This window comes from Thalassophryne amazonica, chromosome 16, assembly GCF_902500255.1.
Source record: "Thalassophryne amazonica chromosome 16, fThaAma1.1, whole genome shotgun sequence".
Classification (NCBI taxonomy): domain Eukaryota; kingdom Metazoa; phylum Chordata; class Actinopteri; order Batrachoidiformes; family Batrachoididae; genus Thalassophryne; species Thalassophryne amazonica.
In genome coordinates, this window is record NC_047118.1 from 45,308,425 (window position 1) to 45,325,511 (window position 17,087).

General features: G+C 43.6%; 1 protein-coding gene across 2 annotated transcripts in view; it reads right to left on the minus strand.

The window, feature by feature from the left end:
- The window catches only part of LOC117527882 (carbonic anhydrase-related protein 10-like), a 230,611-nt gene extending 213,819 nt beyond the window's left edge, over positions 1–16,792 (minus strand). The window contains exon 1 of one of the 2 annotated variants that reach the window (XM_034190384.1): positions 16,449–16,792. In XM_034190384.1, coding sequence (XP_034046275.1) covers positions 16,449–16,509 — 61 coding nt within the window. In that variant the 5' untranslated portion in view covers positions 16,510–16,792. The remainder of the gene's footprint in view (positions 1–16,448) is intronic. The other variant, XM_034190385.1, reaches the window with a different exon arrangement.
- Positions 16,793–17,087: the final 295 nt, after the last annotated feature.

Sequence of the window (17,087 nt, forward strand, 5' to 3'; positions counted from 1 at the left end):
GGCAGAACTAATAAGAAATTTGGATTATGGGGTCAAAGGATTACAAACCCAAATCTGAAAAAGTTGGAACAATAGAGAAAATGTAAATTTTACAATATGCAGATTTACTTTACTTTTTTACATTTACTTTGTCTTCTGTTTCACTGCAGACAGTATCAATCAACCCAAGATATTTCATGTTTTGTGTTACCAGCTTCATTTATTTCTGGATTCATTGAATTTTAGGACTTTCTGTCTTTTATGATGAATTAATGCTGAATTTATGTGGAAACGATTGTTGTACAAAAGCTTCAGATATCTATCGCTGAGATAGATGATGCAATTTTAAGCAGAAACAAGGTGGTTATTGGTTAATTGCTGCTGACGCTCCGAAATGACGCATGCACAGTGAAGGCAGGGAGACCGTAAGAAACCTCTGCCCAGATGCCATTGTCTTTTTCGTTTCAGCAAACTTCCTTGTTTGAGAGAGGAGGGCTGTCAATCAAATCTCACTCTTCAGAAATGAACAGTCACAGCAGAACCAGTACCGACCCTGGTTCCCTCCAACATAGTGCCAAAAATTTTGAATTAGAGAGCAGAGATCCACTTTGCTCAAATGGACATAACCACACACACACACACACACACATATATACGAGGGCTGTCAATAAAGTAACGGTCCTTTTTATTTTTTTCAAAAACTATATGGATTTCATTCATATGTTTTTACGTCAGACATGCTTGAACCCTCGTGCGCATGCGTGAGTTTTTCCACGCCTGTCGGTGACGTCATTCGCCTGTGAGCACTCCTTGTGGGAGGAGTCATCCAGCCCCTCGTCGGAATTCCTTTGTCTGAGAAGTTGCTGAGAGACTGGCGCGTTGTTTGATCAAAATTTTTTCTAAACCTGTGAGACACATCGAAGTGGACACGGTTCGAAAAATTAAGCTGGTTTTCAGTGAAAATTTTAACGGCTGATGAGAGATTTTGAGGTGAGACTGTCGCTTTAAGGACTTTTCACGGTGCGAGACGTCGCGCAGCGCTCTCAGGCGGCGTCATCAGCCTGTTCAAGCTGAAAACCTCCACATTTCAGGCTCTATTGATCCAGGACGTCGTGAGAGAACAGAGAAGTTTCAGAAGAAGTCGGTTTCAGCATTTTATCCGGATATTCCACTGTTAAAGGAGATTTTTTTAATGAAAGACGTGCGGACGGGTCCGCGCGTCGGGACGCAGCCGCCGCGACGCTCCGCCACAGGAAAAACACCTCTGTTGAAAGCCTTAAGGACAAGTTGGAACATGTCCTGCCTGTTAAACAATTTCTCATATACTCACTTCCACTGAAAGCCATCAAAAGCCGCCTGGATTTTACAAATGGTTATCAACACGGAGGTGTTTTTCCTGTGCCACCGCACCGCCTCGGCTGCGTCCCGACGCGCGGATCCGTCCGCACGTCTTTCATTAAAAAAATCTCCTTTAACAGTGGAATATCCGGATAAAATGCTGAAACCGACTTCTTCTGAAACTTCTCTGTTCTCTCACGACGTCCTGGATCAATAGAGCCTGAAATGTGGAGGTTTTCAGCTTGAACAGGCTGATGACGCCACCTGAGAGCGCTACGCGACGTCTCGCACCGTGAAAAGTCCTTAAAGCGACAGAATCACCTCAAAATCTCTCATCAGCCGTTAAAATTTTCACTGAAAACCAGCTTAATTTTTCGAACCGTGTCCACTTCGATGTGTCTCACAGGTTTAGAAAAAATTTTGATCAAACAACGCGCCAGTCTCTCAGCAACTTCTCAGACAAAGGAATTCCGACGAGGGGCTGGATGACTCCTCCCACAAGGAGTGCTCACAGGCGAATGACATCACCGACAGGTGTGGAAAAACTCACGCATGCGCACGAGGGTTCAAGCATGTCTGACGTAAAAACATATGAATGAAATCCATATAGTTTTTGAAAAAAATAAAAAGGACCGTTACTTTATTGACAGCCCTCGTATATACACTCAACAAAAATATAAAAGCAACACTTTTGGTTTTGCTCCAATTTTGTATGAGATGAACTCAAACATCTAAAACTTTTTCCACATACACAATATCACCATTTCCCTCAAATATTGTTCACAAACCAGTCTAAATCTGTGATAGTGAGCACTTCTCCTTTGCTGAGATAATCCATCCCACCTCACAGGTGTGCCATATCAAGATGCTGATTAGACACCATGATTAGTGCACAGGTGTGCCTTAGACTGCCCACAATAAAAGGCCACTCTGAAAGGTGCAGTTTTATCACACAGCACAATGCCACAGATGTCGCAAGATTTGAGGGAGCGTGCAGTTGGCATGCTGACAGCAGGAATGTCAACCAGAGCTGTTGCTTGTGTATTGAATGTTCATGTCTCTACCATAAGCCGTCTCCAAAGTCGTTTCAGAGAATTTGGCAGTACATCCAACCAGCCTCACAACCGCAGACCACGTGTAACCACACCAGCCCAGGACCTCCACATCCAGCATGTTCACCTCTAAGATTGTCTGAGACCAGCTACTCGGACAGCTGCTGAAACAATCGGTTTGCATAACCAAAGAATGTCTGCACAAACTGTCAGAAACCGTCTCAGGGAAGCTCATCTGCATGCTCGTCGTCCTCATCGGGGTCTCGACCTGACTCCAGTTCGTCGTCGCAACTTCGCACAGCCATTGAAGAGGAGTGGACCAACATTCCACAGGCCACAATTGACAACCTGATCAACTCTATGCGAAGGAGATGTGTTGCACTGCATGAGGCAAATGGTGGTCACACCAGATACTGACTGGTATCCCCCCCAATAAAACAAAACTGCACCTTTCAGACTGGCCTTTTATTGTGGACAGTCTAAGGCATACCTGTGCACTAATCATGGTGTCTAATCAGCATCTTGATATGGCACACCTGTGAGGTGGGATGGATTATCTCAGCAAAGGAGAAGTGCTCACTATCACAGATTTAGACTGGTTTGTGAACAATATTTGAGGGAAATGGTGATATTGTGTATGTGGAAAAAGTTTCAGATCTTTGAGTTCATCTCATACAAAATGGGAGCAAAACCAAAAGTGTTGCGTTTATATTTTTGTTGAGTATATATTAAACCAAAGTATCTCAAAATGCTCTTGTGGTGCAAAGAACAAACAGCAAACCTTTCTTTTCCAAGTAGAGTGGACAGACTGGAGCTGTGTGATCTTCCATCTTGCAGAGATTTTAATGTTCGACTTGAAAATGTAGCGAATTGAGACTTACAAAAAAATCCTGTTGGCTATATGGGTAGAGCTGCTTTCTGTTCGCTGTCGGATCATTGAATAAAATTTCATAATTGTTTTATATGACCATATTTTAATCAGCAAACTGTAGTCAAGGAGTCCTTGATAATGTAACTACAATCTGACACACTTTTGCAATGTAATCTGGGCTGATTATAGTTACGTGTTGTAATCTGATTATGCAATCGCGATTACGTGTAACGTCATGCTACACTGTGCATCCAGAGTGTTTTCTGGCCTCGGGCTGCCGGCTGCTCTGCTGCTCTGCTGCAGCTTCATTACCATCCAGCTTGCAGGCTGCAGCCATCCTACCTGGAAGCACCGGCACAATTAAAACAGAGCCGCTGGGAGCTGATCCGAGCGGGTGCAACCAACAGAAATCATGATCCAGACATGAACTAAATATGAACTGAGTGAAACAGTCGATGATACACAGGGTGTAACTCATCCCTCCCATCTTTACACCTGTTAGTCCTAATCAGGGCTGAGCAGTGAGCATGGAGATTGTTTTGGGGGTAGGCCTCATATCAGCCTCTTTAATCAGTGGTGTGGCAACAGAATTTGTAAACAGGTGTTTTAAAACTAATTTTAAGTGCTTATGACATACATGTTCATTCACAGATACAAAACACAACAGACAAGTAGCAATAGCAATGCAAATTTGGTATATTTGGGAGAACTTACAGACAGAACAATTAAAAAATGCTTAACTTTTTGGGTTGTGCTTAAAAGGAAAACAAAAACTTGATACAGCAATTTTTTTGTCCCAAGAATTTTTGAGAAAATTTTGTTTTCCCCTACCCCTCATATCGATACAGTAAGCAGAATTAAAATTTCTTCAAAGTTCCTTCAAATCCCTGTAATCACTCCGACCTCCACTCCTGTAGATGTCGCTGTAGGACTAATAGTATGATTGGTCTCACGGTACCCACCACCACTCACTTCCGTCATTATGTCAGAGTCGAGCATTGCGAAAAATAAAAGCAGAGCACCTTCATCTTTTAAAGTCAACATATAGTTGCACTTTGGTTACATCCCGGCCTTGTGCAGGACTTCCCTGGTGTCCTTAAGACAGTTCTTTGGTCTTGGTTTAAACAGGTGCAATTACACAGGTAAAGAGTGCAGAATAGGAGGGCTTTTTAAAGAAAAACTAACAGGTCTATGAGAGCCAGAATTCTTGCTGGTTGGTAGGTGATCAAATACTTATTTCGTGCAACAAAATGCGAATTAATTATTTAAAAAATACTACAATGTCATTTTCTGATTTTTTTTTTTTTTTTTTTTAGATTCTGTTTCTCACAGTTGAAGTGTACCTACGATAAAAGTTACAGACCTCTCCGTCCTTTGCAGTTGGGAAAACTTGCATAATCAGACAGTGGATCAAATTAGGGAATAACCCCGTTGTGCCTGATGATTTGCAGATGTTAATGCTGGAATTTACAGTCGAAAATTCAGCTTTCCTGTAATCCAGCATTAACGCCCGCAAATCATCAGACACAAGGGGATTATTCCTATTCTAATCCAATGCCATCATTCGCACGGTTTATTTTTCTGTAAGTAATTTGGTCGGTGAAGGTTACCCTAGCAACAGCATCTTCATGCCAAACTGGAAATTCTGTGAGCAGATCCACAGAGTTCTCCATCTCGTCAACTGCAATGAGTTATTCCGTATCAGAATCCACATCAATACTTTCGTATGGTATCTTAAATCCACTTATTTCGGCATCGTCGTCGCTCCACCAGTTTCTGTCGCTCTCAGCTGACAGCGCCATTATTGACACCTGCACAGCAATGCGGTCAGGGCACGGAGCTATACATCAAATGTGAAACGGTCGAATATTTTGCTACCATCTACTCGATATTTTATGGTCGGAAATCTCACACGATTAACCAATCAGATTTGCGGAACAAATGTAATTGGATTAGAATACTTATTTGCCTCACTGTACGTCTTCATTTCATGTTAGTAATGCTCTAAAATATCATCTGCTTCACCCGACCCCACAATTCTAGAATTCAATGCATCTTTTTATAAAAAGGATGCATTAAAACTGTACTCTGCACTCTGCACGCTCCAGGAACATCTCAGACAGCAATATTGGTCTTGTAGAGCCAGGAGGAGCATTTCCTCTACGAATGCCAATCTGGGTCGAAGGCTGGAGGTTTTCATCCGATGAAAAGCTTTTAATGGACCCGACACAAGTTGTCGAACACTCAACGTACAAAATTGCATCTCCTCTGCTCTGCTTTGAGCATCACAAACACAAGAGTGTTTCCCTCTGCCTCTGTTTCAGAGGCAGAGGGAAACACTCGAGTAAACTGCAAAAAGCAGCAGCTGTCACACAGAGAAGAAATGAAACCAGTGCACATACGTGGTCTGTCCATAAAGTAACGGTCTTTTTTATTTTTTAAACTATATGGATTTCATTCATATGTTTTTACATCAGACATGCTTGAACCCTCATGCACATACGTGAGTTTTTCCACGCCTGTCGGTGACGTCATTCGCCTGTGAGCACGCCTTGGGAAGGAGTGGTCCCGCCCCCTCGTTGGATTTTCATTGTCTGGAAATGGCGGAATGAAAAGGACTTTTTTTTCCATCAGAATTTTTTCAGAAGCTGTTAGAGACTGGCACCTGGAAACCATTTGAAAAAGTTATCTGGCTTTTGCTGAAAATTTTACAGGCTTCACAGAGAGTAAGGACATTAACTACAGCTTTAAGGACCCCTTTAAGGACGGTCAGTGCGCCGCGCTCCGAGCTGCGACGTCACGGCACAAACCACTGGATCATTTCTAAGCTGATGGGTCTGTGGATACGAGACCGTCATGTGCTCTTTCTCTGGTTATCACAAGAGCTGGACATCAGCCATTTTCCAGCAGATTTCACTTTTAACAAGAGATTTTGTCATGGAAAGCCGCGCGGAGGCTCCGCGCGTCACGACCGATTCGCTGATGAGATGAGACAAAGGAACACCTCCGTTTCATAGTGTTAGAGGACAAGTTTGGACATGTCCAACTCTCCACAAGTTCTCTTATACTCACTCGACTGGTAAGCACTGAAAGCCAAGATAGGAATTTTCACCACAGATACATATTAGGCCACGGAAGACCATTAAATTTTGAAGGTGATCTGGATCCAGATCTGAATCTGGATCAAAATTCACTTTATATAGTCTTTGAAGGATTACGTCAAAACTACTTCACAGATTCTCACCAAATTTGCACCACAGATAGATAATAGGCTATGAAGACTCCACTGAATTTTGGAAGTGATCCGGAACCAGATTGGCGGACGTCAGGAATCTCTGGTTGCTCTTGTTTTTGAAATAAAATTACAGCTCATTTTAATGAACAGAACACATTTATCTGGGAATTCCATGGCGGGGCATCACGCTTAGTGGTTAGCACTGTTGCCTCACAGCAAGAAAGTCAAGGGATCGATTCAGAAAAGTGGCCTTTCTGTGTGGCGCATGTGTGTTCTCCCTGTTTCCGTGGGTTCCCTCCAGGTGCTGCAGCTTCCTCCCACATCCAAAGACATACAGGTGAGGTGGATTGGAAACTTTAAATTGTCCGTAGGTGTGAATGTGTTTGTTTGTCTATATGTGGCCCTGCGACAGACTGATGTCTTGTCCAGGGTGTACCCCGCCTCACACCCTGTGACTGCTGGGATAGGCTCCAGCCGAGGATGGTCCTTATATTGCAAAGTTTTGAAATTTAATACTCTGACTCCCTGAATAGGTTCCAACTGATGAGAAAACTTGTAAAATTTTATACAAACAAAAGCTTGAAAATCACCTGTGATTTTCAAGCTTTTTCATCGGGACTTTTAAAATGTTGTTTAGGATGGGTTAGGGCATCATTAAGCTTTAGTTTGTATAGTGTTACATATCAGAAAATAACAACTTTCAATGCTTTTGCACTACCTCTAAAAATTCATTTATACAAACTAAATTTTACACAGCATGTTTTTTCATCCATTGGAACCTATGCAGGGGGTCAAAGTATTAGTAAGTCCCTACAGCTGCTCCCTTGTTTTGCACTCAGGATCGCCACAGCAAATCTGAGGTGGACCTGCATGTTGAATTGGCACAAGTTTTACGCCAGATGCCCTTCCTGATGCAACTCCATATTACATGGAGAAATGTGGCAATGGGTGGGATTTGAACCGGGAACCTTCTGCACTGAGTGCATTAACTACTTGGCCACCACCAGGGGGTCACAATATTAAATTTCAAAAAATTTAAAAACATTTCACCCTACTCCAGCGCCCCCCCCCCCCCCCCCCCCCCCCCCCCCCCCCCCCCATCTGCTAAATAACTTCAAAGGTGTTATCTGGTTACAAAAACAGCGTTCTTAGCTTTCAAACTGTTTATTTCTTGATAGATTTTACAAAATATATGAGAACCATATTAGATTTATCCAGCAATAAGCTGTTTCAGAGCATTTTCCACCATCTTGGTTTATTATTTTGACAGAGCGAGCAACCAGCTGACGTCATTCTGCCTTTCTTTACTCCGGCTGGCTGTTGCTGTGTGCTTCCCAGCATCTCTAGTGCAGATCGAGGGAAGCCCCACATGATCGTGATGTCGCTACCAAATGTAGTTCATGACCATCTGATCGCTGGAATTTCTTCCCTTCAGGGGGAGAATTTTTTACTTTTTTTTTTCCAGAGCGCGTGAATTTTGATCATATTGGCAATATCATATTATGAATCCCTTATTTAAAGGCTAAGGAATAAAATTATAGTGGTGCCAATGCAAATTAATTTTATGACTTAAATCTTCAAAAACCAGAGGCAGTATACCTTTAAACTATTTTTTCCCTGTTTGGGCTGGGGGGAGGGGGGAACTCCTACAAAATAATGCATTTTCACCAGGTTCTAATTTCTAATTCCTGGATGGACTTGCTTGATTTGTTCCATTTTAATCAGGGTAACATACTCAATGATGAGAAATTTTATATATTTTTAAATAAATAAATAAATATATATATATATATATATATTAATCAAAGTGTTCACTAATATATACAAAACAGCAAACTGACAGACAGAAAACCTCACTCCTGCAATAATTGAGATCTGATGTTCACATCAAAGCACCCTGTGCATGCACAAGGAGAACACGTAAAAAGCTCAAAGTGTTCTCAGGCTGGGGACTCACGCTGTGAGCAAACAGTTGTGCCTGTTTACTCCCACATGAATTCCAGCATTTTGCAATATTTTCACTTAACTCTGCAAGAAGAAACCTACCGTGCACCTTTTTAAACAGTCACGTGCATCAGAATCCATACAGCACAACAAGTAAAGTTCAAAGCCGACAAGAGGTAGAATAATTTGTATCGTAAATAATTTTGGAGGCAAAAACTGTCAAAATTTCATTCACTATTAAAAATATTGTCTGCCATTATTTAGTCATAGGCACTTACAGTCAGCTCCATAAGATTTGTCATCAGTATGAGCCTTTTTGATACATAGTAGGCAATAAAATTTATAGATTTTTAAGTTATTGTGTGCACAAGCTGGCTGAGATGGGCTGAACCACCCATTCATTTACATTTTTGCTCTCCAAGTCCTAGTATGTCAACAGCACAAGGAATATGTCCTATGACCAGCATTATGACGGATCAAATATTACCAGAAATCACTGATCATAAGCAAGACAACAGACAAAAGTTTGAAAAGTTATGAGATTTTTCGATGTGCAGCATACGACTAGTTAGACAGGCGTCATATGATATTTATACCCCTGATACTTGGACCCTGGTCCTTAGTCAGGGAGGTGACCAAGAACCCATTGTTCACTCTGTCAGCCTCTCTCCAGCATTCCTCTGTGGAGAGAGCAGAACATTCCAGGGGGACAGCCATCTCTTCAGCAATCCACCAATCAGGCCTGTATGGTAGAGTGGCCAGACGGAAGCCTCTCCTTAGTAAAAGGCACATGGCAGCCCACCTGGAGTTTGCTAAAACCTATCTGAAGGACTCTCAGACCAGGAGAAACAAAATTCTATGGTCTGATGAGACAAAGATTGAACTCTTTGGTGTGAATTCCAGGTGTCATATTTGAAGGAAACCAGGCCCCATCCCTTCAGTGAAGCATGGTGGTGGCAGCATCATGCTGTGGGGATGTTTTTCAGCAGCATGAAGACTAGTCAGGATTTAGGGAAAGATGAATGCAGCAATGTACAGAGACATCCTGTAGTGATCTGAAAATGGCTGTGCACGAACACTCCCCATCCAACCTGATGGAGCTTGAGAGGTGCTGCAAAGAGGAATGAGCAAAACTGCCCAAAGATAGGTGCGCCAAGCTTGTGGCATCATTTTCAAGAAGAGTTGAGGCTGTAATTGCTGCCAAAGGTGCATCAACAAAGTATTGAGTGAAGGGTGTGAATACTTATGTACCCGTGATTTCTGAGGTTTTTTTTTATTTATAATGAATCTGCAAAAATAATTTAAAAAAAACTTTTTTCATGTTGTCATCATGGTAGACTAGGAGATGGGAAGGTTTTATTACTGTGTCAAGGTGCAAACTGTTGTGAAAAGTGTAGGAACACGGCCCCACAACAGGGGGCGCAAATGAATGGACAATGGAATAAGCCAAATATAACAATTTAATGTTGTGAATGTGCGCAACAGACAACACAATTGAGATCAACAGTCAAGTTACGGTGATGTGTGAGCAGGCTCGAGGATAGAAGACGCCCGTCCAGAAAAGAGCCGGATCCCACACGCCTTCCACTCCACCGGACATGAAGCAATCCTGGAGCCACCAAGCGCTGGGTCCCCAGGTGGCCACTGCCTCCGGCTGTCAGATCGGGTACTGCTGGCAGGAAGAACAGACAGGTGATGGTGGGTGCGTGAACACCCAGCAAACAGTTCAACATAAAGGTGGAAAGCACCTCCGCCTCTCAATCACAACTCTCACGGAGCTCGTACAGATCCTGAAGTCACACTTAAACAGAGTCTGCAAACTCAGAATTATGTCAGTCAGCACAGAAGTAAAAACGTTACCACTGTATGACACCAAAAAGGCTGAGACGTTTACTTGTCGGTAGACGATTTCTCAGCAGTGAGGTGAAGATGCTGCCCGGCTCTTATGGAGGTGTGGATGATGGTGATGAGTGACAGCTGGTGTTGTTGATGAGTGACAGCTGCCACTCCCGGTTGCTCCGGCGCCCTCACGTGCCTGAAGCCTGCACTTCAGGCAGGACGCCCTCTGGTGGTGGGCCAGCAGTACCTCCTCTTCAGCGGCCCACACAACACAAACATTTTGACTCCATGTGTCAGAAAGTTCCCCTGCGGATTGGCTGGAACACCCAAACCACAAGCGACACTCACCCTCAGCAAAAGGTTGGCTACATGAAAAACACCTCTCTGCCTCCAACAAGACTGGACGTTGTGGCAGAAACGCTCAAAATCTCAGAGTTGCACAAGAGTGTGGTCAACCATTTGCAGTAGTCGCCTATGATTTAGCTGTTGCCAAACCTGCTCTCAAGATACAGCAGACGGAGTCACCAAAATTTGATGATGTATTCATCTGTTTTGGAGGCTTCCACATCCTCTTGGCATACTTTGCATCTATCGGCTACTTCTTAGCAGAGTCTGGTGGTCCTGAGGTGCTTGTCCAAGCAGGAGTCCTTGCTCCAGGTTCCCTGAATGGTTTCATCAGTGGAAGACATTACAACTGCTGCAAAAGGCTACATCCACTGCTATCCAATGCCTTGCATGTGCTGCATTTCCAAAGCTTCATCAGGCAATTTGGTGCCCTACCCATGACATTCTTTACCAAGCTGACTGCCATCAATGCTGACCCAACGCCAGAGGCTCTGTCACAGCTCAAGCAGGATGGAGAGTTCATTGAGATAGTACAGAGGTACGAGGAGTTCACAGAGGAGACTCGCAGGTCTGCTCATGGTGCCACTGCTGCCTATTGGAGTCGGTACATTAATCGTACCTGCATTACAGTCGTGCAATCTGCACAAGAGACTTGGATCTCTTTCTCTACAGTTTGTCTCAGATGTGTGCTTGTTCTTATCAACTGGTCATCCCAATTATGCCAGATACATGGTGTTGTATTGCATGAAGCTGCTCAACGTCTCAAGCAGTCATTCAGGAGCCAAAGAAATCCTAGCAGCAGGTGCAATGTCCATCAAACTAACAAACAAGCCGTTCTCTGCAGCATCTGTGGATCTCACTCTGTAATAAACTGTGAATGCAGATGCAGGGTCTCGCCTCACAGGCATATCTGCATTCACAAACTCAGATTGCTCGCCAGAGATGGATGGTCACTCATGCAGCCAGGAGTGAGATTGTCACCAGGCTCCTGGACATGGCAGGGTTGCAGCAGACAGATGACTGCACTGCTGAACTGAAAAGACATCGCATCATGAGAGACAACACTGACTTGAACAAAGTCATTGAGTTGATTAAGAACACTCAAAACCCATTTGATGGACCGGCAGATGACAAACTGTATTGTCTGACCACTGGCAAAGCTGTCTCAGAAGAAGTAAAGGAAAGTCTGCTCTCTATGAGAGAAACTGGCATCAAACTTTGTGACAAATTCAAGGCTGAGTGCCTCACTGACCCTGAATGGTTTGAAAAACCTGCAAGTTCTAGGAAAGGGAAGAACTTTTCAGCTGATGCTGTCCGAGTGAAAATGACAAGACAAGAAGATCAAGGAGCTGCAAGGTAATCGTGATCTGTTTGGCTGGTTGTTGTACCTCTCCATAAAGAGCAATATGGACTTGGACCATGCGTTCTCATTCCCTCTGACACCTGTGCCACTTTCCCTAGCTCAAACTGATGGCACACCACATCAGACAAACAAAGCGGTCCTGATGCACACCCTGGAGGGTAAAGTTCAGACTCAGACTGTTGTGTGGGCCGCCAGAAGAGGAGGTACTGCTGGCCCACCACCAGAGGGCGCCCTGCCTGAAGTGCGGGCTTCAGGCACGAGAGGGTGCTGCCGCCACGGGCGCAACCAGGACAGCTGTCAAGAGATAATGAGTAACAGCTGTCACCCATCTGCTCTACATCATCTCACTCCATAAAGACCGGACGTCATCTCCACCTGATTGCCGAGATATCATCTACCTGTGAAGGTAATATTCTCTGCTGTGTCAGAACTGTGACTTACGTGTGATCTGTTTGCAGCCGTTTTCCTGTGGAGCCTTGTCAGCTGATTGGTGGTTTATGAGAGTGCCGACGTCTTCGCCTCTCACTCCTTCCAGATAAGTGCTTTAACAGGAGCTGCACATGTGTGTGATTACAGGTGGAGGTGACTTTCCACCTTCTGACTGTTTTTGTTGCTGGGTGTGCACACACCCACATCTCACTGTTTGTGCTCCTCGCCAGCAGTACCAGATCCGACAGTCGGGGACGGTGATCACCTGGGAATTCGGGACTTGGCAGCTCCAGTATTCACCGGGTTCTGTGGCGGTGGAAATCGTGTGGTTCCGGCTCTTCTCAGGACAGACGTCTTCTATCCTCGAGCCTGCCCACACGTCACCTTTGTGAATTGACTATAATCAGATTCTGAGATTGTCTGTATATTCGTTGTGCACATTCACAACATTAAATTGTTACCTTTTGGCTCATCTATTGACCGTTCATTTGCGCCCCCTGTTGTGGGTCCGTGTCACTACACTTTCCCCAACACAGATTCCACAACAAGTGGATGCCGTAGTTGTGGATGCCATCAGATCCCAAGTGGAAGTGCCAGACACATTCAGTGGCATAGCTGAGGCGATTCTCACCAGAGTGGTCAGTGGTGCCTCATGAGTTGACTGTGTGTGACACTTACACTGATGCTCCTTCACTGAAAGATGTCCAACACCTTGCAAGGGGTGACGTTTCACAAGGTCAATTCAAAATCACGGGTCCAGAGCAGAAACGCCCTTGTGATCTTCAAGCTCAACTGACCTCAAAGGCATTCAAGACAGCCCTACTCCATTTCCTCATAAAGGAATAGGAGAAGCCCAGGTACAGTCCTTTGCTCATTGGCCACACACTGTGTGTTGGCACTGACCAGCAAGCTTGGGTGTTCACTGTGTCTGAGGATAACAAAGTTGTGAAGCAAGCAGTGCCAGAACTGATATGCGAGTATCAGGAGGCAGACTCCAGGATAGCTTGGCACGTCAAGCACTTTGCAGAGAGCAAGCAAAACAGCAGCATTGTCATACGTTGCAATGACACAGACATTCTTGTCATTCTCCTCCTGCATGTTGCCAGCTTTGATGCCCAGATCTACCTAGACATTGGTCCCAGTAGCAAGAACACCAGGCACTACACTGATGTCTTCTCCCTGGCCACTTCTCTTGGTCCTGCCCTTTGTAAGGCCACAGCTGGCCTGCATGTGTTCAGTGGTTGTGATTATACCTCTGCCTTTTATCGAAAAGGCAAAGCCCGACCGTACTCCCTGATGTTGTCAAAGTTCACACAGGTCCTTGGCGCACTCTGAGATTCTGAGAATCTGAATGATGCCTGCATCCCCAGCATCGAGAAGGTTGTTTGTGCTCTGTATGGCAAACCAGACATGAGCTCTGTCAACATAGCAAGGTCTGCTCTCTTCCACCAGCACTATGCTCCCAAACGTGGTTCTCAGGCTCTGGAAAGGTCAAGGGAATCGATCCAAGTAACCTGCCTCCTTGCCACAGTGCTCTGCTAGAGAAAATGAAACAAACCAATTTGGTTGTGAGCATGTACAAGAGATCAGTCTGCAGAAAAGTACTTGTGTGGAATCCAAAGAACCATGGCTGGACTGTGGTAGATGGCAAGTACACACCAAAGTGGTTCATGGGGCCACACGTTCCTCAACAAATCTGCTCACGCCTTTCTGAGCACATAGCAGAGGATGAGGAAGAGGAGGATGATGTTGCCTACCACTCCTCTTCTGATGAGTCCGACTCAGACTCTGAGAGCTGAGTTTGCTTTGCATGGATATGGGTTCATGTCATAAACACCTAAATAGCTGAAAAACTATTTGTGATTCACAAACATACTTACCCTTGTTTAAAAGCTATGAATATGGCGCTACTTTATAATGCAATAGGTATCCTTAATGTGTTTAATAATTACATATAAATTTGCCATAAATACTCGTACAGAGATATGATGGAAAATCCTCAACGTTTTTGCAGAATTCCAGCTTTCATGCCTTATATTATTACACAAACTCCACATTTCATACACATAATTCCTACATGTACGTCTTTATTTCACATCACTGAGTGCAACGGCCATGGAGTTTGAGTGACAAACAGGTCGGAAGGTTGACAGTTTATCACACCCCAAAAAATGACAAAAAGTCAAAATTTTTCATGGTTCGCATAGGCTGCGACCATCAAGAAATGGGTTTTCTTCCATGTTGGGATAGTGGTCATCTTAATTATGGGGTCAAAATGTTTGCACCTTGACACAGTAATAAAACCTTCCCATCTCCTAGACTATGGGGTGTTGTGAGTAGAATTTTGAGGGGAAAATGAATATACTCCAATTTGGAGTAAGGCGATACTGACCAGAGGTCAGTGTCAGTCTATATGTGGCCCTGTGATAGACTGGCAACCTGTCCAGGGTGTACCCCAACTCTTGCCCTATGACTTCTGGGATAGGCTATAGCCCCCCCCCCCCCCGACCCTTACTTGGGGTATAGAAAATAAATGAATGTCATTTTTATTATAGTTATCTCATTATTTTACTGTTCAAGTGTTTACATTTACAATGCAGAAATGTGCATTTATGTTACATTACATAAAACATGTTTATTTTCTTAATTTTATGTATTTTGTGCATTTTCTTTGTTTATCATTATTTATAATAAAATTCATGTTTAAATTGTAAAATATCAATTCTCAATTAAATAGGAATTGATAACAAAATGTTAGCATTCTATCTTGGGGTAGTCTTTGGAACATAAATAGATGTTCCATACATTTTGTTAATCTGAATTATTCCTGAATGGTAGGTGAACCACACTGGAATGGTACAAATCACAACACTCCCATAAATCCTGTGATCCAGAAGCAGAGGGTTTTGTTCAATTTTCCAAGAATTTTATGTATTTTTAAAACTTACAGCCTAACCCAGACCCTTATTCTAATTTAAACCCTACACCATTTAAGATAAAATGATTTGCAAAATTACACAGCACCAGAATTCCAATATGGTCCGAGTTAAATTCTGGAATTATCCACCTGATTCAGATTCTTTATTGTCATTGTAACAAGTCCAACAAAAGGTAAGGTGCAAGCCTTTTCAGTGCAAATATAAACCTGAGTAAACCACGCTCAAACTTAAAAAGGTGTGAGGAAGAAAATAAAATAAACATAAACTTAACAGAATGGAAAAGGTGTGTTCAAAGTGCAAAATAAAAAAGAAAGAAGTTATAAGTACATAGTAGCAAAACAGATATTGTATATAAAAAAAGAGAAAAGTATGTACAAAACTGGATATTTCAGTGGTGATGGATATTGCACATTAACAAATATTGCACTCATTTCAAGTGTGGCATGTGACCTGGCTATCTGGTTCCAGTGGCATCCAGAGCTCTAACATCATTTGGGTAGAACCTGTTTTTCAGTCTGTTTGTACTTGGTTTATAATGGCCCTGTACTGTCTGCCTGATGGCAGCAGCTCAAACAGAGAGTGGCCTGCAGGTGAGATGAGTCCTTTAGGATGGTGTTGACTCTCCTGAGACACTAAGACCCATGAAGGTCCCCCAGTGTGGGTAGAGGGCACCCAGTGATTTTCTCTGCCATTTTGGTGACATACTGAGTAAAATATAGTCACAGCACCACACTCAAAGCTGATTTCTGGAAAACATCTAGTTGTGTGTGTGTGTGTGTGTGTCCCAGAATGAGCTGATGATAGCATGCAGCCTTGAGCAACTACTCCTGCAAGGTGTATATTTGTGAATACGAGTAAAACCACGCGCAACATGCAGATTTCATGTCTGACCTCGGCAGTTTGGAATCTCATCAGGGTTGGATGATCGAGGTCAAAGTTTCACGCTGTTCAGTTGTTTAAATCTGCCGTTTTTTAGAATTCACACAAACTAACTCTTGCAGACACCGACATAGTGATTCTATGTGTACCGGGAAGTGCGCGCCGTTTAAATCGCCATCAAAACTGATCGGATTTTGGGACTTTGATTAAAACGTGCATTTTGGCAGCACCTTACCTGATGACGTGCAGATGAAACACGCTTGCAGAAACACAGATAAATCCCAAACGACATGCATCCTTCGCTCAGTTCATGGCCATCCTCCTCAGCTGGGTACAGGACGGCGCTTTGCGCGGTGCCACTTGCGCACGACGCAGCCAAAGTTTGAGCATTTTTTTTCCCCCTCTCTGTTGTTCAGCCCGTTCCTCCTGCAGGAGATCCGTCCGGCGCCGTCACAGTAATCGTCCTCCCCCGCCTGTGGGTTCGGTGCTCAGGCAGCATTTGTGTGATTTATGCCATCTGTGGATCTGCTCATCCGCGAGAACCCGCTCATGGTGCGGGCTGGTTTGTGCGTTTTTTGGTGGGGGGAGAGGGTTTATTTGGCACCGCCTGTGTGCAGCGCGTCATCCAACGAGGCGCAGCGAGAAAACACGCACACTGTACAAATAACAGCAACTAAAAATGCGTATTCAAGAAAAGAAACAAGCAAAATAAGTTTTTCTGTAAAATTTCAACCAGGAAAAATAGCTACAGGCTGCTCAGTAGCAATGTTGCAAACTAATTTAGTGGGATGTAACTTAATCTGATTTTTCTGTAAAATGACAGAACAATATTAATAGCACGCAATAATTACGCTAATAATTATTTAAAAATAAT